Source organism: Equus asinus, chromosome 16 (genome assembly GCF_041296235.1).
Source record: "Equus asinus isolate D_3611 breed Donkey chromosome 16, EquAss-T2T_v2, whole genome shotgun sequence".
Taxonomy (NCBI): domain Eukaryota; kingdom Metazoa; phylum Chordata; class Mammalia; order Perissodactyla; family Equidae; genus Equus; species Equus asinus.
This window is the reverse complement of record NC_091805.1, coordinates 27,741,477-27,764,151: the sequence shown is the minus strand read 5'-3', so window position 1 is coordinate 27,764,151 and position 22,675 is coordinate 27,741,477. Positions and strand designations below refer to the sequence as shown.

The 22,675-nt window shown below is 35.5% G+C and overlaps 1 protein-coding gene across 1 annotated transcript in view; it reads right to left on the bottom strand.

Annotated features, from left to right (window-relative positions):
- Nucleotides 1-22,300, bottom strand: part of BRDT (bromodomain testis associated) — a 40,001-nt gene extending 17,701 nt beyond the window's left edge. Inside the window, exons 1-11 of the mRNA XM_014865232.3 lie at nt 22,097-22,300; nt 21,194-21,331; nt 19,135-19,249; nt 11,227-11,399; nt 10,258-10,608; nt 7,867-7,995; nt 6,980-7,168; nt 6,208-6,380; nt 5,842-6,131; nt 5,641-5,754; nt 5,428-5,565 (exon numbers count right to left, since the gene is read on the bottom strand). Coding sequence (XP_014720718.2) covers nt 5,428-5,565; nt 5,641-5,754; nt 5,842-6,131; nt 6,208-6,380; nt 6,980-7,168; nt 7,867-7,995; nt 10,258-10,608; nt 11,227-11,399; nt 19,135-19,249; nt 21,194-21,331; nt 22,097-22,285 — 1,999 coding nt within the window. The 5' untranslated portion in view covers nt 22,286-22,300. The remainder of the gene's footprint in view (nt 1-5,427; nt 5,566-5,640; nt 5,755-5,841; nt 6,132-6,207; nt 6,381-6,979; nt 7,169-7,866; nt 7,996-10,257; nt 10,609-11,226; nt 11,400-19,134; nt 19,250-21,193; nt 21,332-22,096) is intronic.
- Nucleotides 22,301-22,675: the final 375 nt, after the last annotated feature.

Here is a 22,675-nt window from a genome sequence, read left to right as displayed (position 1 = left end):
CACTAGCAAAAGGCATCAAAAAATTTTAAAACACCTAACATAGTATGTCTCAGAAAAGTCTTACAGACTAGACAGATGAATGATAGCCTATAACTTGGCATTTTGCTTCTCACTCTACTCTTACATAGTTGACTTTCTAAGAACACAGTAAAGGAAAACCACATATTTCTGTTACTTATGAGCTCCTGGCCTTTGGAATTAAAAAGCAAACATACACATTTTCACTATCAAGCTTAAGATCACATTTCAATCAGTGAACAAGCCCTACTAGGTCTTGGAAACATTAACGAAACCGAGTGCTACAGTGACCACTGTATACCGTCAACCACTTTCTCCAGGGACTGTGCTAACAGCATACCTACCTTATGAGGATCCAATTGGGTAATATAAATAAAACTACTAAACGAATGAATTTTATGAATGTTATGTAATGTGTTCTGTTTTCACATCTCCCAAAAATCTCAATATAAAACTTTGATTGGAAAGTTTTCATTTTAAACTAAGGCAAAAAAACTTAACCATAGAATAAAAAAAAAAAAGAGGGCTGGAATCAGATACTTGATCACAGAGTTTGCTCAATACCCATCCCCTATCAAAGCACTGAGATAAACGCTCCAGAGATACCAAATACTATCAGCAAGCCAGTATGGACTAAAAAACATAAGCTAAATAGGAATAGAATACCATAACGCAAACCTGGCCACATATAGCAGAAAAAAATTATTGAAGATTTTTAAATTAGAAAAAGAATCACTTCTATTATACAGTACAGGGTATAGAAAAGTGATCATAAGTCACTACCTGGTTCTGCTACCTTATTTTATAGGAAAGAAAGCATGTCCAGAGATGTTAAATGATCTGCCCAGTCTTATCATCTAAGCCATGTTTTATTGATAAAAATCAAGCAATTTGTTTTTGAACCAAAAAAATTTGCTCCCCTGAAAGAATGTTTTGGCAATTTTCATTGAAGTATTTGGTACTTATTTTAATACAAAAGACCAAATCGATTATAAACTGCATGTTCCTTTTACCAGGGTCATTTCAACTAGAGTTAGAAAGTGGAAACAATACAAAAAAGCCTAGAGAAAGGTTCTCAAACATGGCAGCACATTAGAATCACCTGGGATACTTTTAACACCACACACACCTGGCCCCACTCTCCCTTCAATTCAGACTTGGGCACTGTTTCACAAGTTTTACAGGTGATTCTGACGTACTGCCAAGGTTGAGAAACACTATTCTAGACAGCCTGTTCATTCAGGAAGACCCAGTTCGCACAGAAAATTTTAAAATGCATAAAACAAAACTTATTACTATTTCTAAGGCTTAAGGCTCAAGTATGGACCTCAATATATGCAAGTTTTTAATCAAACCTGGGTCCTTGAATTTATCCTTCTGGTGCCTTGAAAACACTTTCATTGATGAGAAACTAATTAAAAATTTAAATGATGAACTCTAATCATTTCTCTTAAACTTTCTAGCTTGAATGGGTAAGATTACTCCAAAACTGTCACTTCGTAATTCCTACATTTACTAAATAATCCCCCCCAAAAAGGTAAAACACAATCTGGACTTGAACTTAGTTTGTCCTTTTTCTCTTGCATGAAAAAAAAAATCACATCCTTGTCACTTCTACAGAAAACTTAGGTTGTAGTACTACAAAGAGAAATTATTTTATTCCTACTTTTGAAGTCACCCATAACTAAGAAAGTTTAAAAAAAAAACTGTTAAAGAACTTTATAAATTTCATTCTCTAAACATTACACTAAAGCCAATAAAAGCAAAAAGTCCAAAGAATAAAGTGAAAAATTCACCTTGTCTTACCCAGGTAAAGAACGGAGGCCATAACCATTGAGTTTCTTTGTAACTATTTAACAAGTGGAATTATAAACATGTCTGAAAAACATTCTGTTCAAACTAATCAAGCATCTGAGCTTACATTTAGACAGTTCCCAAAGTGATTTCCTGTAGGTTTCAATGAAAAGCACTACTACTGACAAGTGGCTCCATTTGATTGTTGCTCAGTAATACTATTAGTCATAGGATTAAATCTATTAATTGTCTTCCTCCCTATTATATCACTCAAGGTAGCCAACGTTGTCCAGCATTAGAGAACTCTCAAGAGACTGTGTATACTCACTAGCACAGCCCAGCCCACATAGGATATACGCATCTGGAATTTGTTTTATTGTCATGCCTCCTTTCTATCTTTGATCTGACATTTAATGATACTTTGATGGTTATGAAAAACAGTTTAGAAAGATTTTATATTTATATCAATGTTTAAAAAATGTGATCTGCACATGACAATTTGCATATGCTGATATCAGTCAAGAAGATAATTAAATGATAAAAATCAAATCACACTGAAATTTGCAATTAAGTACTGGTTCTAGTCCACAGATTTCTCATTTTTATTTTTCAAAGATTTGAGATTTCATTATAACTCTGTCTTGGAACTGACTTAATACTTGTTTGAAATGATAAAGAATTTTTAGTAAAACTTTCCTTGGAAATCACTCCTCTGCCATTTAATTAATCCTATTTAACAAAGCAGAATTAAGTCCATATTTTTCAAAAGTACATCAAATAAGGTTTGAGAATACATAGAGAATAAAGATTTAAGTTACGTGGAATAAACAGGTCTAACATTATTTACAACACTTAAATGTTCTTCACAGATGTTACCCTTAAAACATTTTGGCACACCTAAACAGAATCAGATTGCAGTAAAGCGAGACCAACTCCTAACACAGGATAGCTATAAGAAGAACCTTAAGAGTCAAGAATACTAAGAGATTTAGCAAAGTTAATTTAGAGCTCTGTCCCTGATAACTAAAGTTATAAAAGACTGACTTCGTTAAGAAAATTGCACAGAATCAAGTTGCTATAAAAATACACGAAGCCAAGCATTAAAAATAGATTAAGAAAAAAATTCCTAAAGATCAATATCCTTCTACCAGAAAAAAATTTCTCACAAAAGCTTTCAGAAAAGTTTCCGCTATTAAGATTTTGAGAAAATGAAATTATATTCATATCTCCTATCTTGAATAATCAAAAGCCTTGTTAATCAGAGATCTGGGAATTAAGATATTCCAACTGTAAGTTTCAGTTCTGGACAAATCATAATAAATTTTAAAGCTACAAAATCTCATTTATATTTTCAGTTAATTTTTACTTACGTAACAACATGGGTGCTAACATACCTAATTTTCACAAATTATATTTTCTCAGTAAACAGTCCCATTTCTCCCACCCTGAAACTTGGGATTTGTCATCCGCTCCTTGAGACTGTCATGAGCATAATTAAGAATGGGGATGCTTTAACTTATTTTTACAATAGATATTGCTATTGATATGGTCTGACAATTTTTTTTCACAATTTACAATCCTTTATAGTTTTTGTTGTTCTCAGGAAAGTAAAATACGTACTTAGTTTACACAGTAGAAATTAAGAGGCTTTCAGTATTTGAAACGGGCACAGCTGAAGTTAATATTTAGGATAAAAGGTCCTATCACTTCATTTACTAATTTATTTTAATAAGCAAAAATGTAATTTTTCCCCATTAAGTTAGGCATTGCCTTTGTAATTTATATCATACACACACACACACACACACACACACACAGTGTTTTCCCAATGAAGTACACAGTTTGTTCATAAAACAATGAAAATTTCAGAGATGAATGATAACTCATACACCATGTTGGAAGACAAACTGCACTTAGTGTCACAAACCTATACACTATCCATAATGTAGGTTGAAATAGAAAAATTTGCTACTTTGATTTTAACAATAATCTTTAAAAACAGCCCCTGTTACTTGAAAAAGATGACATTACATAAGAATGTCAGTCATAAAATAAAAATTCAACACAGTGTTTTAAAATGAGATTTCGGAGGCTGAGTTATTCTGCTAAAGTTAGGAAAACATCTATTAACACCATTTTAAGAACACAACATAGTGGATGATAAACATTCTTTCCTTCAAGCAACATATTGGAAGATTCTATCAGAAACTAATACTCCAAATTCAAGTTACGGTACTTTGTCGAAGCACTCTGTATATGGTACGTTTCCTCTAATACTCAAGGCATTTATTGACCAGTGGTCAATATGTAATTAGGTGATTCAAACTAACAGTTTCAATAAGAGCTTGATGCTACAAATAAAAGACAAAATGCTCTAACTTATTAGGCCACAAATGCTTTATTAGATGAAATTACAAATGCTAATTACAACTTAAAATACTAAATGCAAAGAGTTTTTCCAGTATTGTTTTATGCTTAAAAGTCAAATGTAAGGAAATAATGTATAACCAGAGCCCTAAATTAATTTAAAATATTTCTAGTATGACAAATTCCAACAAAAGTAACAATTCTGTTTATTCTAACAAAAGGGTTTACCACTATGTACTTTGGAAATGTAAAAACAGAATGCAGCGATCAGCACTACATAAATGCAAACTAAACTGAACCCAAAGTGAAACAGAAAGTCCTTCGAGCCAGCAGCCCCTCGCTACCAGACTGAAATAAGGGGGATAGTCTTACAGATGGTAAGAATTCTTGATGTGACAATATTCTGTATGGAATTTTTCCAAAAAAGAGAACTGAATTTTATGACAAATAAGAAACATCTCATTAAAAATAAAGCAAAATTTTAGGCACAAAAGTGCCCCATCTTTTGAATTTGCCTTTTGGTGAGCAGTGATGGAACACCACTGCCAAGTCAGTATCCTTGGGGCAGTGATCACCTGCCACCTACATGACCACTGATGAAAGAGCACAAAGAAAATATGAATGAGTTAAGCTTGATACTGTTGATGACAAACTCTACAAGCTAATATGGTACTTTAGCATAACTGAGAAGTTGAAGTGAAAGCGCACTTTTCCATAAATGGAAGATAATATTCTACAGTGAAGAATCCATAGGAGTGAAAAAAAAAATCCTGCTTTACACAGTTTCTGGATGACTGGTTTCTTAATTCAAAATGATTATTCAATTCAGAATGTATTGTCACAACAGGACACACTTCACAACATTAGAGTGGTCTGATATATCACTGGGAATAAAGTGAAAGATGTCCTCAAATAATCTTTTATTATATAAAAACAAGTGAAGATCGGTCTTTTCTTATTTCACATTTTCTGGGATTAAGACCTGGCATTATATATGAGGAGACTACTCCACTTTAGTAAACTTATTTTCAACATTACAAGCCTGTAAGTCACATACGTATAATATGAAGTTTCATTTTACACAGTATCTCTTCTAAGGAAAATACTAAGATCGTCAACATGCAATTAAATAATAAGTGTGGCATCTAAACCACAGGTTCTGGGTAAGGGGCAAACATTTCTTCAATGACTCAGTATTACAAGAAAGAAACTTCCCCACAAACAGGTGCACTTAAAGGGCCGGCTAACCTGATTCGGAATCGCTGCTGTCCGAGGAGCTCGAGCCGCTGCTGCTGCTGCTTTCCGAGGCTGAGGAGCTGCTGCTGCTGCTGTCACTCAGTCGGGACCCACCTCCAACGGCTTTGGATGATGCCTGCGTTTTCTCAGCTGCAAAATAGGAAGACACATTAAAATGCCAGTAGAATTAAATAGACACAGAACATTTAAAAAACTGCCACCTACATTTTGTTTGACGTTTTGTAGCATTTAATTGATTATTGACATCCAGTAAGCGCTTCTCCAGCTCCTGCTTTTTCAGTGAACGAAGCTCTTCTTTGGACTTCGTTATTTTCTTACCTGTGTGATTGAGGCAAACAAAAGTGAGTCTAAGCAAAAACTTACACAAATACCATCTGATTTCTACTAATACAGAGAAACACATACCATGAGGTTTCAGTGGTCTTTTTCTTAGGCATGCAGCAACATATTTTTCTAGTTCTCTCAGTGTGGATGCCTTCAAGGTTTCAAAGTCTATTTCTATCTCATCAGGGTTGGAATTTCTCAGTGAAGGCTCTCGGGACTGTATTATATGAACAACTCGCCCAAGTTTATCTCCAGGGAGTTTGTTTATATCCAAACTTAACTGCCTTTTCTCATCATAGCTCATAGGTTTGGCATTATCTTCACCTGCGGATTTCAGAGCACAGGCCTGTTGCTTCCTCTTCTTTGGCTGACTGTAACAAAAACTCAATTTAGTCAAATTTTTTTTAGATAACATTATTTTAAGAAGGCATCATAAAAGATACTTACTTGCTCTTGGACTTTTCCTTTAATTTCATTTGTTTAAACTTTTTCCTTGGGTTTTCATCTCTGTTATTAACCTTTTCTTTTTTCTTTTCCCTTTTAGTCTTTTCATCCTTTTTCTTTAGCTTATGGAAAGGTACTTGGGACAGAACCTGGAGCTGGTGATGAACAGCTTTGAGCTGATAAAGGAAAAATTCTTTAAACATTCATGGCTCTAAATAATTAAAGATACTAGAGAAAAATGAAGGCACTCAAAAGTTAAGAGTATCCTTTGTGAAACTCATTTCATAGCATATTCCTCTAGGTTATTTTATTTCACAAATTCATTATTTTGAAGAGCATACATTAAATTACAAACACTATCAAGTACTCAACTCATAAGCTTAAATATTCACCTAAGAACAGACCAAGAATAATTAACATTTCCAGGCAGTCTTTAAGTTTTAAGCATTGATTTTTCAGGTTTGAGCTTCCAGGTTAACATGTTATCACAAAAGGCAGCAAAAGTTAAACAAAGATCTCATCCATAAAATATCTCAGATTATGTGATATAAATCATTTCAATGAGAATCAACTCATTGTGATTAGGAAGATAAGTAACAGAATTTTAAGATATATAGATTTTTTGAGCAGGAACAATACAAATGTGCCAATAAGTAAAGAAAGCCACAGTTGCTGAGTGATCTAAATAGAACAGCTTTTAATCCAGAAATGGACTCTGTGATAGAGCACCAGCTATAGAAAGAATATAAAAACTTGTATCACTACAATCAACCACCTGCTCCTGGAGCTTCGCAAGACGCTGAACTCGTTCATCTTCGGAGTCACCAGAAGAGCTATCTTCAGAGGAAGCTTCACTACTGCTTTCTCTACTGAGAGTTTTAGTGGTATCTGTTTTCATGTAACATAAAGGCATACTCTCAACAGGTTCATCTGGGATCTTTGCAAAATGCATTTCAAAAACATCCTATAATGGAAAATTAGACTGTCAAGGTTTTTTGCATTTCTGATTTAATGCAGCAATAACACCTTTAACAAAAGGTACATTTCAGTGTCACGCTTTGACGAGAATTCTGTTTTTCCTTGTGGTGATCATTTCACAATATATACATAAATCAAATCATTACGTTGTATAGCTTAAACTTATACAATGTTATACGTCAATTATATTCCTATAAAACTGGGGGGGGGGAGGATTTCCAGAAGAAGAAATATAACAAGATTCATGCTTCCCTGCCTGACAACCTTAGCAACTTTTCTCCTTTTTTCCAGGTGAGACAGACCTCTCAAATTATACAGAGGACCTCCTTTTAAGGATCTCTTGCCCTGTGGTTGGTGCATCATTCTACTACCACCTCCCAATGGCTCAGTCTCAAAAGTCCTTGAGCCTTCCCTTCAGTGGGACATGGGCTCCAGTCAACCCTATGTCAGATATCTACTATCCCCTCTTCACTAATATCTCCCCAATATCCTCTGTATGCAGGACAGCTTCATCAAAAGATTTGCTACCAAAAACACTATATCTCAACAAACAAACCAACCCCACAATTTTAAAATAGTACTTGGGGGTTGTGGGTGTTATTCTTTATCTCTTGAGTTATGGTTCTAAAATTTCTAAACTATGTTCAAAGGAAACTCACCATCAGAGCACACGTAACAACTCACCTGGAGCATTCTTGCCATTGTCACTACTTCATGGTCTGGAGGATTGTATCTGTAGCAATTCATGAACATTAATCTAACATCTGCAGCAAATTCATATGCATCTTTATATTCCTGGTTGTCCATTTTTCCCTAAATTAAGGAAAAATTATAGGATTCACAAACAACATAGTTCAATAATTATTTGGGCACCCATATTAAGTGTTTATATTATGAAATAATTCGAACATACAGAAGAATACAGATAATACCAAAAACAGATACCACCATCCAGATTCAACAAATGCTAAAATTCTGTTACATTTGTTTCATATTTTTAGGCTTTGAAAAAAACCAATGAATTTTGACAAGTACAGATTAGGGAATGAGGGCATTCCAAGTAAAGAAAGAACAGGAACAAAATGACAAAACCAGGAAAACAGAGTGTTTCCAGATAAGATAATCTTGGGTAGACAAGTTTGATCATAGGAAAGCAGTGTAAAGATATACTCCTTAAACCAATCTTGAACATCTAAATGAAAATTTATATTAAAATTCTCCAAGGAATGAAAAGACATTAAAAATAGAAGAGAAGAGAAATATCAACACAGGTTACATTTTTAGGTAGCTGCATATAAAGTGGATGGAAGAGTCGGGATGTAGAGCAGCAAAAGTTAGGCAGCCACTACAAAAAGAAGAACAAGCAAACAGAAAAGAAAATCCTATAGACTGCTAGGCAAAACATGTATATTAATGGACAATTAATAAACAAATACAAAAGGCCAATAAACCAATGCAACATGCCATACCTCATTTGTAATTAAAAAAACATAAAACTAAAACACAAAACATAATTTTCCACCAATCAGATCATTGGCAGTTGAGAATGATTTCAGAGAACTAAATTAAAGTCACCATCTTCTTACCCTTCTAATCCTAAAAGAGCCTCCCAACCAGTCTACAGACTGCTTCTAGAGAAATCATTCTAAGAATCAATAGGAGGACATAATTCTCAGGTGAAATGGCAGCTGTTGGCCTCTTCATAATGAGGCTCTTTCACATGCAAGCTCCAGTTTGCTTCCAGTCTCATTTTCCCCTAGTCATTGCTTCATATTCTCCATATGTTTCATGTTAGCCTAAATATAGTATTCTGGATATGTTTTCCTCACCTCAAGGCCTTCCAAGTTGCTCCCCCTGCCTTAAATGTCCTTTAACTTACTAAGTCCTATTTATCCTTGAAGACTCAGCTCAGGTTTACTGATTTCAGGCAATGTTTCATGACCTCTCAGTCTGAATTAGTATACAGCGAAAAGTAGAAAAGCTTATTTTGAAGAAAGAATGGTTAAACATTTTTTCAGAATTTATAACATGAGCTTCAGATTGAAAGTGTTAAGTGCCAATCAAGATGAATAAAATTAAATGCTAGAGAGAGGAAAATCAAAACTAAAAATTAAACTAGAGAGAGGAAAGACAGATTACCTACAAAAGGATGACAAGCAGACTGACAGCAGACTTCTTATCAGCAACAATAGATGCCAGAAGATATCTTCCTGGTGCTGAGGGAAAATAATTGTCATTCTAGAATTCCACAGTCAGTTAAAAATCATTCAAGACAAAATACAGGCACTTTCAGAGATACAACTATCAAGAATTTACGATCTATAAACGCTCATGGAAGAGCCACTGAAGTTTGCACTTCCGCCAAAAGAAAAACTGAGAGAAGAGTAAGAAGCAAGAAATGAGGGTGAGCACAAAAATTAGTAACATGTTAATAAACAATGTTGATGATGAAAAAATAAAACTATTTAAAAGAAGAACAAAACTTCTAGACAATAATAAAGAATAGGGAGTACAATGAGTAGTCATTCAGGAGGAAGACAGATAATAATTTTGTAAATGCTAAGTTCTATTCGTTTAGTAGTTTCCCTTAAAATATATATTTTGCCAATAATTTAGTTTCCAAGTCAGCAACAAAGAAAACTTACCAATCCACCAGAAGACAAAAAAAAAAAAAGCAAACAAAAAAAACACAGAAAACTACAGAGGGTTGGAAACTACATAAATGCCTTACCAAAAAAAAAAAAATTGCATTCAAATTATGTAATTATTAAAACTATTCTTGAATATATAATAAGATGTCCACAATATAGTAAGTGAAAATTCATGGTACAGAGTTATATTACATACTGTAACTCAAATATTATGGTAAAGAACGATGGATGTGTTTGAACAGAAGAAAATAAAAAGACACATTTTTAAATGTTCCCACGATTCACTCTAGGTGGTATGACTGGATACAATCGAGGTGATTTTAATTTTCTTCTTCATCTTTTTCTGAATTTCAAATTTCTTTACAATGACAAGATTACTTTTATAATAAAGAAAAGAAGTTCCTTCTATTAAGACAACACTTACCTTGATGGTTCCAAGATCCATGGGCTTTTTCACAACATCGTAGTAGTTATGGAGTCCCAAGGCATTAACATCAACAGGATTATAAAAGGGCCATGCATATGACAAATGTTTCTTTGCAAGCATTTCTTTAAGAATCTCACTGCAATGCCTTAATTGTTCAGTTACTTTAATACTCTTTACAGCTTTACATTGTTGCTGAGAATCTGGGAAAACATTCTTCAGCACATTTTCTTTCATAGGCGGCATTTTCAATTTTTTTTCTGTAAGTGTTGAGGAATATTCACCACTTGCTTTAACTACTGAAGTTGTAGGAGTTGTTGTATCTGCTTTCCTCTTCACACCCCTTGTAACCTAAAACAAAACAATTCATCAACAACAAAAAACCTGAAATGAAGGTGACATTCAGAGCAACAGTTTTCAAACTTTTTAAAATCACTACCCTTATCAGTTAAAAAAAAAAAAGGAAAGGATTACTATCACCAAATCTTTCATGTATTAAATATTAGTAAAGGTTAATTTCTCTTTTATTGGTAAAATAAATAGTTGCCCATTTTCCTCCTACATCCCAAAGATTATCTTGTGTAAACCTTTGAGACAAAGTGAGAGACAGGGGAAAAAAGCTCATAGTTATACCAAAAAAATTTCTGAATATCTGAAATCAGCTAGAGCACACAATTTTAAAAAGAAAATTATCAATCCGTCAAATTGTGAATCAAGAAAAGTTACATTACAAAAAAAAATGAAGTTGGACAACAGATATTAATACTATAAAGATACTAAACCAGTTCAAATTCTACCTAAGAAATCTCTAAAATTTGGTTCACATCCTGTCTGTTCAAAAAATACATACAAACAAAAAGATTACCTGCTATATGCTGAATACCAATTTTCATATCAAGTTAAAAAATGGTATAGACATCACAACAACCAAACTTACACTGAAACATCTTAAAGCTACCGTAAACTTACCTGGGCCACTGTTTGTGAGGTAGAGTTGAGTGGAGCACCTTGTGCCACATTTAAAAGAGAAACACACGTCTCCGGGAATACAGAGGGAGTCACTTGCTGCTTAAACACTTTTTCTGATGCTTTGGGGGATTGTTTTTCTTTTACAGAAGAAACTGCTACATTCTGTTGAGTGCCTAGTAAAGTGTGAACCAGGGACAATACTTGAGTAAAATATAAAACTAACATGACTTTTCTCTTAGTATTCTATTTTAATTCATTTAGGTCAGCTTTTTAGCAATATAAACACAATACACTCCCATTCCCCACTGACACCCTCCCACACACACTTGCTGACAGTGCTAGACCAATTTAGACATAATATTGGAGACTGCAAAACCCATTAATTGTATTATTTATTAGGCTTATCAATTTTATTCAAAAAGCTGCCTGGTTCAAACTCAGACTAATAGAATTCTGTGATTAGCTTCAAGTAGCTGTAAACATGAGCAAAAATTTCAGACATCCTGAAGACAAACTATATAGTACTATGTGAGGTCTTCAGAATGCTCTGCATAAATATCCAAGGAATTCAAAATTTTTACAGATACTCCATCACTAGTTGACACAGAACAACAGATGTGAATGTGATTCTCTTATCAATATATCCTTCAGATGATTCTGGCAAAGGAATAATTGTGCATGTTCTTCTGCCTTGTATGTTCCCAGAGAATGCTATGACTTATGACATCTGGATCGCATCACTCTGAAATCTATTATTTCAAAAGTCTATCCTTTCCATCAAGCCAACTCCATTCTTCTAATTGCTCAGGCTAAAAACCTTGAAGTCATCTTTGACTCCACTTTCTCTCAAACCCAATATCCAATCCATCAGCAAATCTTTTTGGCTCTATCTTCTTATCCAGAATCCAACTCCTATTATAAGTAGGAATCACTCTGGTCCAAGGAATCACCAATTCTCAACTGGATTATTGCAATAGCATCCTAAGAGGCCTTCCTTCTTCTGCTTTTACATCCTAGAGTCTATTCTCAAAAGGGCAAAGTGATCTTTTAAAATTCAAATAAGACCCTGACACTTCTGTTCAACGCCCAATGACTTCTAATCTTCTCTCCAAGTAAAACCCAAAGGCCTCATAATGGCTTATAAGGATCTGTATAATCTCTCTATCTTTCTCCCCCACCTCAGCCCTCCTTCCAACCTCATTTCCTATCACTCTTCCCCCTCACTTATTTCACTCCAGCCTATTGGCCTGCTGTCCTCAAATTTGGTAAGCATAAGAAGACTATTTACACTGTCTGGAAGGAGAGATCCTCTTGGCTCACTCCAACATTCCCTTCTGGCCTTTACTCAAACGTCGTCTGCTCAAGCCACCCTTTACGAAACAACCCTCTCTTTCTAACCCCACCACTCTCTAGTTCTCTTATTCTTATTTTTTCCATGACATTATGACACTGCACATATAACATTTAGGTATTCTTTATTCTCCAAATTCTTGCTAAATAAACACAAGAACCAAATATATTTGAACATATTTTAAGATAGGGCTCGTATTCCTCAATCTCTGAGTTCTCGCTACTCACTAAAACTTAGAAGTCAAATAGATTCAGATAACCTCATATCCTTTGATATCCCAACTGTTGCTCTTTGAACTCAGGAGTTAGATATGCATAATGAGGAAAAACTTACATTTACTTAGTTTTACTTATGTCCCCAATTAGAACAAAAATCTCTGTGAGGAGAAAAGGATTCTGGATATTGTCTAGTGTAAGAAATAGACATAAAAAAATAAGTAATCAAAGTGATTAAATGTGATGCTAAGTGCTAGGGAGAAAATATACAGGGTTCTAAGTAAATTAAGGCAGAGACCTATTATAAAGAAGATAGCTAAGGAAGGTCTCTCTGAAGGTGCCAAATAAGATATTACTATAAAGAGAGGAGCAGCCAGTCAGAGAACAGGGTGGCAGTAAAAATGTATTCCGGGAAAACTGTAGTGAATGAGAGGAAAGTAGCTCGGGATGAGAATGGAGAATTGAGCAAAGACCAGATCACAAAGACCACAGCACGCATTTAGACTTCATTCTTCCATGGGAAGCCAAAGAGAGGTTTGAAATAGACGAATGACATGTTCTAGTTTATTTTTCAAAGATCACTTTTGCTATCCTGGAGAGAACAGACCAAAATCTGGAGAGTGATGTCAGCATCATGGCAGAGTGAGTTGTTCGCTTTGTCTCTCCTCTCTAAGTTACAACTAAACAGACATTCATTAACCAACAGAGGATTCCCTACACAGCACAATAGGACATATGAGAGATCCATGCAGCCATATATCTGAAGGTGGGGGGACTGGATCCCCAGGAGGCAGTGGAACTAAGTGAGTAAACCCCTCCGTCTCCCCAGGGGCAGCGATCTAGGTCACAGGTCCTAGAGGCCAGTGTGACTGTAAGAGAAAGGGGAGGGACAGCCTGGGCTGTGCATGAATGCTTTCAGAGTGGTGGCCCAGCCCACAGAAGCACCCACAGTGCCATGGCAGCCCCGCCCATGGGAACACTCCTCACCAAGTGGCGCAGCTCAGTGTGCGTGAAGGAGCCCCCAAGCACAGCAGCTCAGCTGAACTGCCTGCAAGGGCAGAGCTCGCCCGCACATACGCAAAAGAATGTGCCCCACCCCGCTATCTAGTACACCAGCTCAGCTGGTCCTACACCAGAACTACCCAAGAGCAGAGCACAGAGCCCCCACCTGTGCATGCGTGGATAAGATGCCAAGCAGCTGCAGTCAGCACACAAACGCAGCCCTACCAGCACAACTTCCAGCAGATGGGACCAGAAACCACAGCTCCTGCCCTATCCTCACCAGTGGCAAGTGGAATCAGCACCTGATACTACCACAAATGCGCTGGATAAGGATCAATTCACATACCATGAAGGACTACATTAACAGAGCAGAAGGAAAATGACAAGTCCCCAGAAATCAGTCCTGAAGTCACAGAAATTTACAATCTAAATGACAGAGAATTCAAAACAGTTGTCATAAAGAAAGTCATCAAGTTACAAGAAAAGTCAAAGACAGTTCAACGAACTCAGAAATAAAGTTAATGAGCAGAAGGAACACTTCACCAAAGAGACTGAAACTCTAAAAAAAAAAAAAAAAAAAAAAAATTCTGGAGATGAAGAACACAATTAATAAGATAAAAAAACAATCCAGAATCCATAAAAAACTGAGCTGACATTATGGAGGACAGAATTAGTGATTTAAAGGATACAAATATAGAAATGCTTCAGGTGGAGGAGAGAGAATTAAGACTTTTTTAAAAATGAAGAAATTCTTGAAGAAATATCCAACTCAATCAGGAAAAGCAACAAAAGGACTACAGGCATTCCAGAGGGAGAAGGGAAGGGGAAAGGAGCAGAGAGCTTGTTCAAAGGAATAATAGCTGAGAACTTCCCAAACCTGGAGAAAGAACTGGACTTACAAGTACATGAAGCCAATAGAACTCCTAATTACATCAACGCAAAAAGACCTTCTCCAAGGCATATAATAGTAAAACTGGCAAAAGTCAATGACAAAGAAAAAATATTAAAGGCAGCAAGGCAGAAGAAAATAACCTACAAAGGAAACCCTATCATGTTTTCAGCAGGTTTCTCAGAAGAAACCTTACAGGCTAGGAGAGAATGGAATGATATATTGAAAACGCTGAAAGACAAAAACTTCCAGTTAAGAATACTCTATCAAGTGAGACTATCCTTCAGATACAATGGAGAAATAAAAGCTTTCCCAGATTAAAAAAAAAGCTGAGGGAGTTCATCACCACTAGGCCCGCCTTACAAGAAATTGAAAGGAGCCTTCCATCTCAAACTGAAAAGCAAAGCTTTATAAAACCTTGAGCAAGGAGATAAATAGACAGAATAGAAAAATTGCAGCTCTATATCAGACTAGGTTAGTAAACAATTATAACATAAAAGACAAAGGAAAGGAAAGGATCAAAAATAACTATAAACGCTTCAATTTAGTCACAAACTCTCAACACAGAAAAGAAAATTTGTGACAATGATAACTCAGAAGGGGAAGAGGAAAGGGATGGAACCTGCTTAGGCTAACGGAGATAAGAGCCTATCAGAAAATGGACTATCTCATCTATGAGATCTTTTATACAAATCCCATGGTAACTGCTAAACAAAAACTCTGAGCAGAGCCACAAATCATAAATAAAGAGAAAACCATCACAGAAAAGCACCAAACTGAAATGGCAGTCAGAAATACAAGGGAAAAAAAAACAATGGAAATACAGAACAACCAGAAAATAAGAGATAAAATGGCAGTATTAAGCCCTCACGTATCAATAAACACTCTAAATGTAAATGGATTGAATTCTCCAATCAAAACACACAGAGTGGCTGGATGGATTAAAAACAAGACTCAACAATAAGCTGCCTCCAGGAAACACATCTCAGCTCTAAAGATGAACACAGGATCAGAGTGAAGCAATGGAAGATACTCCAAGCAAATGGCAAACAAAAGAAAGCAGGTATTGCCATACTTATATCAGACAAAGCAGACTTCAAGATAAAGAAGACAACAAGAGACAAAGAGTGGCAGTATATAATAATAAAAGAGACTTTCCACCAAGAGGACATAACACTTATGAATATATATGCACCTAACACAGGAGCACCAAAGTACATAAAGCAACTATTAATAGACCTAAAGGGAGAAATTGACAGCAACACAATAATAGTAGGGAACCTCAACACCCACATCAATGAATAGATCATCCAGACCCAAAGTCAAGAAGGAAACACTGGCCTTAAACAAAATAATAAACCAGATGGACTCAATAGATATATATAGAACATTCTATCCAAAAACAGCAGAATACACATTCTTCTCAAGCAGACATGGAACATTCTCAAAGACAGATCATACGTTTGGAAACAAGGCAAGCCTCAATAAATTTAAGAAGAGTGATATCATATCAAGCATCTTTTCCAACCACAATGCTATGAAACTAGAAATCAAACTAAAAGAAATGGACTGGGAAAGTCACAAATATGTGGAGACTAAACAACATGCTACTGAACCACTGGATCAATGAAGAAATCAAAGAAGAAATCAAAAAATACCTGTAGACAAATGAAAAGGAAAACACAACATACCAACTCTTATGGGATACAACAAAAGCAGTGTTAAGAGGGAAGTTTATAGCAATACAGGCCTACTTCAACAAACAAGAAAAATCTAAAATAAGAAATCCTAAACTACACTTAACAGAACTAGATAAAAGAAAAACAAAGCCCAAAGTCAGCAAAAGGAAGGAAATAATAAAAATTAGAGCAGAAATAAATGAAATAGAGACTAAAAAAACAATAGAAAGTACCAATGAAACTAAGATCTGGTTCTTTGAGAAGATAAACCAAATTGACAAATCCTTAGCCAGACTAAGAAAAAAAGAAGGCTCAAATAAATAAAATTAAAAATTAAAGAGGAGAAATTACAACAGATACTGCAGAAATACAAAGGATTATAAGAAAATACTATGAAAAACCATATGCCAACAAATTGGACAACGTAGAAGAAATGGATAAATTCTTAGATTCATACAACCTCCCAAAACTGAATCAAGAAGAAATAGAGAGCCAGCCCTGATGGCGTAGTGGTTACGTTTGGCACTCTCACTGCTTCGGCAGCCTGGACTTCAGCGGCCTAGGTTCAATTCCCAGTCATGAAACCACACCACTCGTTTGTCAGTAGCCATGCTGTGGCAGCGTCTCACATAGAAGAACTACAAGGACTTACAACTAGAATATACAACTATGTACTGGGTCTTTGGGGAGGAAAAAAGAAAGAAGATTGGCAACAGATGTTAGTTCAGGGTGAATCTTTCCAAGCAAAAAAGTAAATAAATAAATAAAAAAGAAATAGATAATCTAAATAGACCAATCACAAGTAAAGAGACTGAAACAGTAATCAAAAATCTCCCAGAAAACAAAAGTCCAGGACCAGATGGCTTCTCCAGAGAATTCTACCAAACATTCAAAGACGATTTAATACCTATCCTTCTCAAACTAGTCCAAAAAATTGAAGAAGATGGAATACTTCCTAACTCATTCTATGTGGCCAACATTACCCTGATATCAAAAGGACAACACAAAGAAGGAAAATTACAGGCCAATATTGCCAATGAACATAGATACAAAAATGCTCAACAAAATATTGCCAAATTGAATACAGCAATACACTAAAAGGATCATACTCCATGATCAAGTGGAGTTTATACTAGGGATGCAGGGATGGTTCAACATCTGCAAATCAATCAATGTGATACACCACATTAACAAAATGAGGGATAAAAATCACATGATCATCTCAATAGATGCAGAGAAAGCATTTGACAAGATCCAACATCCATTTACGAGAATCAACAAGGCAGGATAATCAGGATCACTGGAACTAAGAAGATGGTAGCCTGGACTAGGACAGTTGCAAGGACAATTTAGAGGTTGAATCCAAATGACTTACTAATGATCAGAATGTGTGAGAAAGAATCAAAGCAAGGAAGGAATCAAGGACAATCTCTAGTATTCTGGCTTGAAAAACTGTGTGTCAATACTTTTTGTTACAAAGAATAATCTAGGGAAGATCAGTGTTTAACTGTGAGCATGTTGGATGTGAGATGTGTATAAGACATCCAAGTGGAGATGTCTGGTGGCTTGAAGATAAGAACTGGTTGCAGGGGCTGGCCCTGCAGCCAAGTGGTTAAGTTTGTGCCCTCTGCTTCAGCAGCCCAGGGTTTCATGGGTTCGGATCCTGGGCACAGACATAGCACCACTCATCAAGCCATGCTGAGGCGGCATCCCACATGCCACAATTGGAAGCACCTAAAACTAGAATATATAAATGTACTGGGGGGCTCTGGGGAGAAGAAAAAGAAAAGAATTGGTTGCCAAAGAACAACAGAATCATCTTCAGATGATTCAGCCAACGGAATAATTGTGCATGTTCTTCTGTCTTTCCAAAAATAATAAATAATAACTTTAATAAACACAGAATATCTCACAGGATTGGTTAAAGCAAGCTATAAGTGATGATCTATCTTAAAGATCTATCAAAAACAAGGAAACAAATACAATTACTATCAATAAAAAAAACCTCTACCATCACTTGTAGAGCTACAAGTCTCCTATATCCCAGCCACTTAACTATATACTTTAAACTATATACTTTATAAACATTTACAACCATGAAAGCTAAATATTGTCATGATATTATACACAGGGAAACTACATGGAATGATTAAGGAACTTAACCAAGGTTTACAGCTTCAGTGACCCAAAGATAAAACAACATTCGATCTCTGACAATCTTGGTTAACCTCTACAATAAATCCATTTGAATACTTAACATTAACTTTGTAATTCCATATTTAATTATTATGATTAGCTGTAAAAAGTTCCCCTCTAAAGTTTTTTTTTAAGTTAAGAAGGAGTTTTTAAAAAAGACAATCTTCAGACCCAACAGTAACATTTCATTCTTAGCTACGGGATCTTTTGGTACAGAGATTGTTGGCCATTTTGGCCCTCTTACTAGCACAGCACAGATACAAGATCTAAAGCACAGATACAAGACTAAAAATAGTAAAAGCAGCTATGATTTACTGAGTGCCTGCTATGGGAATGGCTACAGGAAACCCGGCTCCAAGGCCATCATCAATACAGTCCTCTCTAATCTTGTGTGACAGCCATCCTTGTGCTCAAGATGCAGCAGACTATTTAAATGGACATTTGACACCAATAGAATAGGATGTAGGAGGACTTCTGGATATGTTTCCTTTGAGGGATTTATTATTTAGTTCTAGTCATTATACTTATACACACACACAAACACACACACATTCATATATATATGAAAGAGTTTACCTTTCTTTATTCTTTCTTTACCACCCACGACTTGCTCTTCTTGTGGCATCTGAGATAATTTCTGCCTAAACAACTTCTCTAGAGCTTGTGCCATAAGAACAATGTCATCTCCAGGCTAGAAAATACATAAAATATACCATTAAGGTTACACAGTATGGTCACTGTACCAAATTTCCATAACTCAGGCTACCTTACAGAAGACAATGACATAGTAATCTTCGACTGCATTTATTAAACAATATTTACTGCTTCTAAGTTAACTTTAGAAAATAATGCAGCACTTCACATTTCAAATTCTAACATCCTCCCCTTTTACCTTCTAAAGAGGACCCAGGATGCCTTTCTGAACACTAGAGAGTTACAATCCAACCAATCCTACTAATACAGAACGGTATCAGAAACTGGAAGTTCTACCTCACAAGTAAGTTAAAACAAACTTGTTCATGGCTGTGCAAACTACCTCATGGTTTGACGTGACACGATTCCGTTTTTAATTTAATTTTAATTAGCAATAAAACGACACTGTAGACTAACTCGGTTTTTATATCTTAACTACCTGCTTAGAAGTCTTCTTCTTGCTTTACTTCACTACTAAGTAAATTGCAAAGCAAAAGCCTAAGGCAGAGAACAATTATTTCTGAGTTAGGTAGTTCAGGAGTATTACTGAACTTCATTTTTTTTTTTTTTTTTTGAGGAAGATCAGCCCTGAACTAACATCTGCTGCCAATCCTCCTCTTTTTGCTGAGGAAGACTGGCCCTGAGCTAACATCCGTGCCCATCTTCCTCCATTTTATATGTGGGATGCCTGCCACAGCATGGCTTGACAAGCCATGTGTAGGCCTGCACCCGGGATCTGAACCAGTGAACCCTGGGGCACTGAAGCAGAACGTGCAAACTTAACCGCTGCACCACCGGGCCAGCCCCTGAACTTCATTTTAAGATGTTAAATGTCAGCCAGCCCTGACAGTGGTTAACCTGATAGTGGATAACCTGATAACGGTTAAAGTTCTGTGCTCTCCATCTCAGTAGCCCAGGTTTGCTTCCCAGTTGTGGAACGACACCACCTGCCTGTCAGTTGCCATGCTGTAGTGGCAGCTCACATAGAAGAACTAGAAGGACTTACAACTAGGATATACAACCATGCATTGGGGCTTTGGGAGGAGAAAAATAAAGTTCACTAAAAAAAAGAGTAAAAAATAGAAATAAATGTTAAATGCAAAAGGACTCTTTGCAATTGTTAAATTAAAATGAAGTTGCCAATGGTACTTTCAGAATGTCATTAGTTCTGATTTTTAAAAAATTCTTATTGGCTAATATTCTTAAATCTTTTATGCATATAAAGTGGCATTAATAGTTACCTTGGGAACCAAATCAAAATTTCCACTACATTTCAGTGTCACCAGTGATTCTGAATAGGCTATAGTTATAAAATTTTTAGATATCAAAGAACAGCTTGAAAGGACGCAGTACCCTGCATACTACATGAAGGAAAAGTTGAATACATGAACCCATTTATGGATGAAAGCATATGTGAAGATTAACTTCAAAACACCCATGTATATTATCACATAGGCTAACGCATTAAGACAAATGCAAATACTACTGCTGGGATACAATAGGGAATATGTCTGATCTTTAAGTTAACTTCACATGAAGTTTCAAAGTATGTGATTTGTTTGGCTTCTTAGGTCCTGGCTAGAGATCTACACCATGAAAATTTAACCAAGATTACTGTATAATAAGGTTTACCATTCATCTTATAACTAAAATGGCAGAAGTGTGCTAGAGAACATTTTGAAATAATATTTTACTCACAGAAATCAGCTATCATTGGTGTTTCGTTTTTTAAAACATAAAAAGCCATTATAGCTATTCAGTTAAAAAGATAGCAAATAGACTCAACACATATTGATATGAAAATTATGAAATCCAGTAAAAAAAATCATCCTTAAAAATATATAAAATACCCCAAATCAAGACTTAAAATCTGCACTTATTTATACACATCTCCCACACGTAACAGCAAAGAATTAGCAGGTCTAACACAAGGCCTACATACCTTGTTGTATAAATAACAATTGGAGAACATCGTATTAAAGTCTTCTATACATTCTGAAGCCTTTACATAATATTTATGTTCCAAGCGCTTCTGAATTGTATTTAAATCCATTGGGTTTTTTATAATGGTATAATAATCCTAGAGTTTTCAAGAAGAAATTCTAAATGTTAGTAGTAAGAACGAATTCACTTCAACTATTGGTACACAAAAATCTTTAAGAATTCATACACCTATAACTAGAGAGAGCAATTGATTACCTTTAAAAAGCCATAATCTGGAAACCAAAACCTTCAGTAATGAGAGACAAAGCTGATTGCCATGGCATTATTTTTCAGAGAAAAAAAAAAAAGCCAATAAATGAAGAATAGCAAAGACAAGAACGTAAGAGCAGAACCACTATGGAAAATAAAGAGTGAAGAGCATGAAGAAAAAGAAACTAGTATTTACGGAGTCTGACAGGTCGAGTACAATTCCAGCTCCACAGTTTACTAGCTATATTACGTTACTTAACCATTCTGTGACCAGATGGCTAAGAATTCCTACTATCAGACCTAAAGCTGAATTCCGTGTGATACACCTAAGTCTGCTAGGAAGTGACTTCATGGAGAAGGTGACATGCATGATAACTCTGCATCACAAGGTCAACTGACACATGCTATAACAAAAAACCATGCACTATAATTTACCACAAACTGTTAAAATAAGAATTTCAATGCTCAGAAAATGAGCTTTGTTGTTTAGGGAAAAAAACTCATTGGGATATTCTTCAGTGGTGCTGAACAAGATAGGCATTTATTAAATTAAACATATTTTATAATATTAAAGACTGGTTTGTTTCTTCCAGAGATTTATAGGGCTTTTCTTTTTTTCTTTTTAACTAACATAATTATAATACACACTTACAGGCAACTGTAGTTTCACGGCATCCACAGGCTGCTGAAAAGGCCAGGAAAAGCCATGCTTCCACAAAGCCTTCAGGACAACTTTTTGTAGATACTGCAGTTGGTTTGTGATTCGCCCGTTTTTCTTAGCATTTATGTACTCTGGCGGCGGAGGGTTAACAATGGCTGTTTGTCGACTTGGCAAAGACATTATTAACTGCTTCAAATCCCGATACCTTAACGTTGTCTACAAGCACGTCCTACAAAAAACAACAAAACTGAGCTACCTTCAGACCACTCTTAAAACGGTTTCTATAGGAACTAAAAAATGTTATTTCAGAGTAACAGATAACATATTTTAAAGTACATCATGAGTAAGAGAGAAAAAAAAAGCCAAATGAATCAATTTGTAAACAAATACAAACCTTTTTCTATATAAATACTAAAAGTTATTTCATTATGTATGCTTAGTTTTGGATGATTTATTTCAATCTTTCACGGTATTCTTTCTGCCTTTCTAAAACACAAATTGAAGTCTTAGCAGGAAAAGTCTAAGTTCCTGGTAAAAAAGAAATAACAGGAAATGTTAAGGATAATAGTG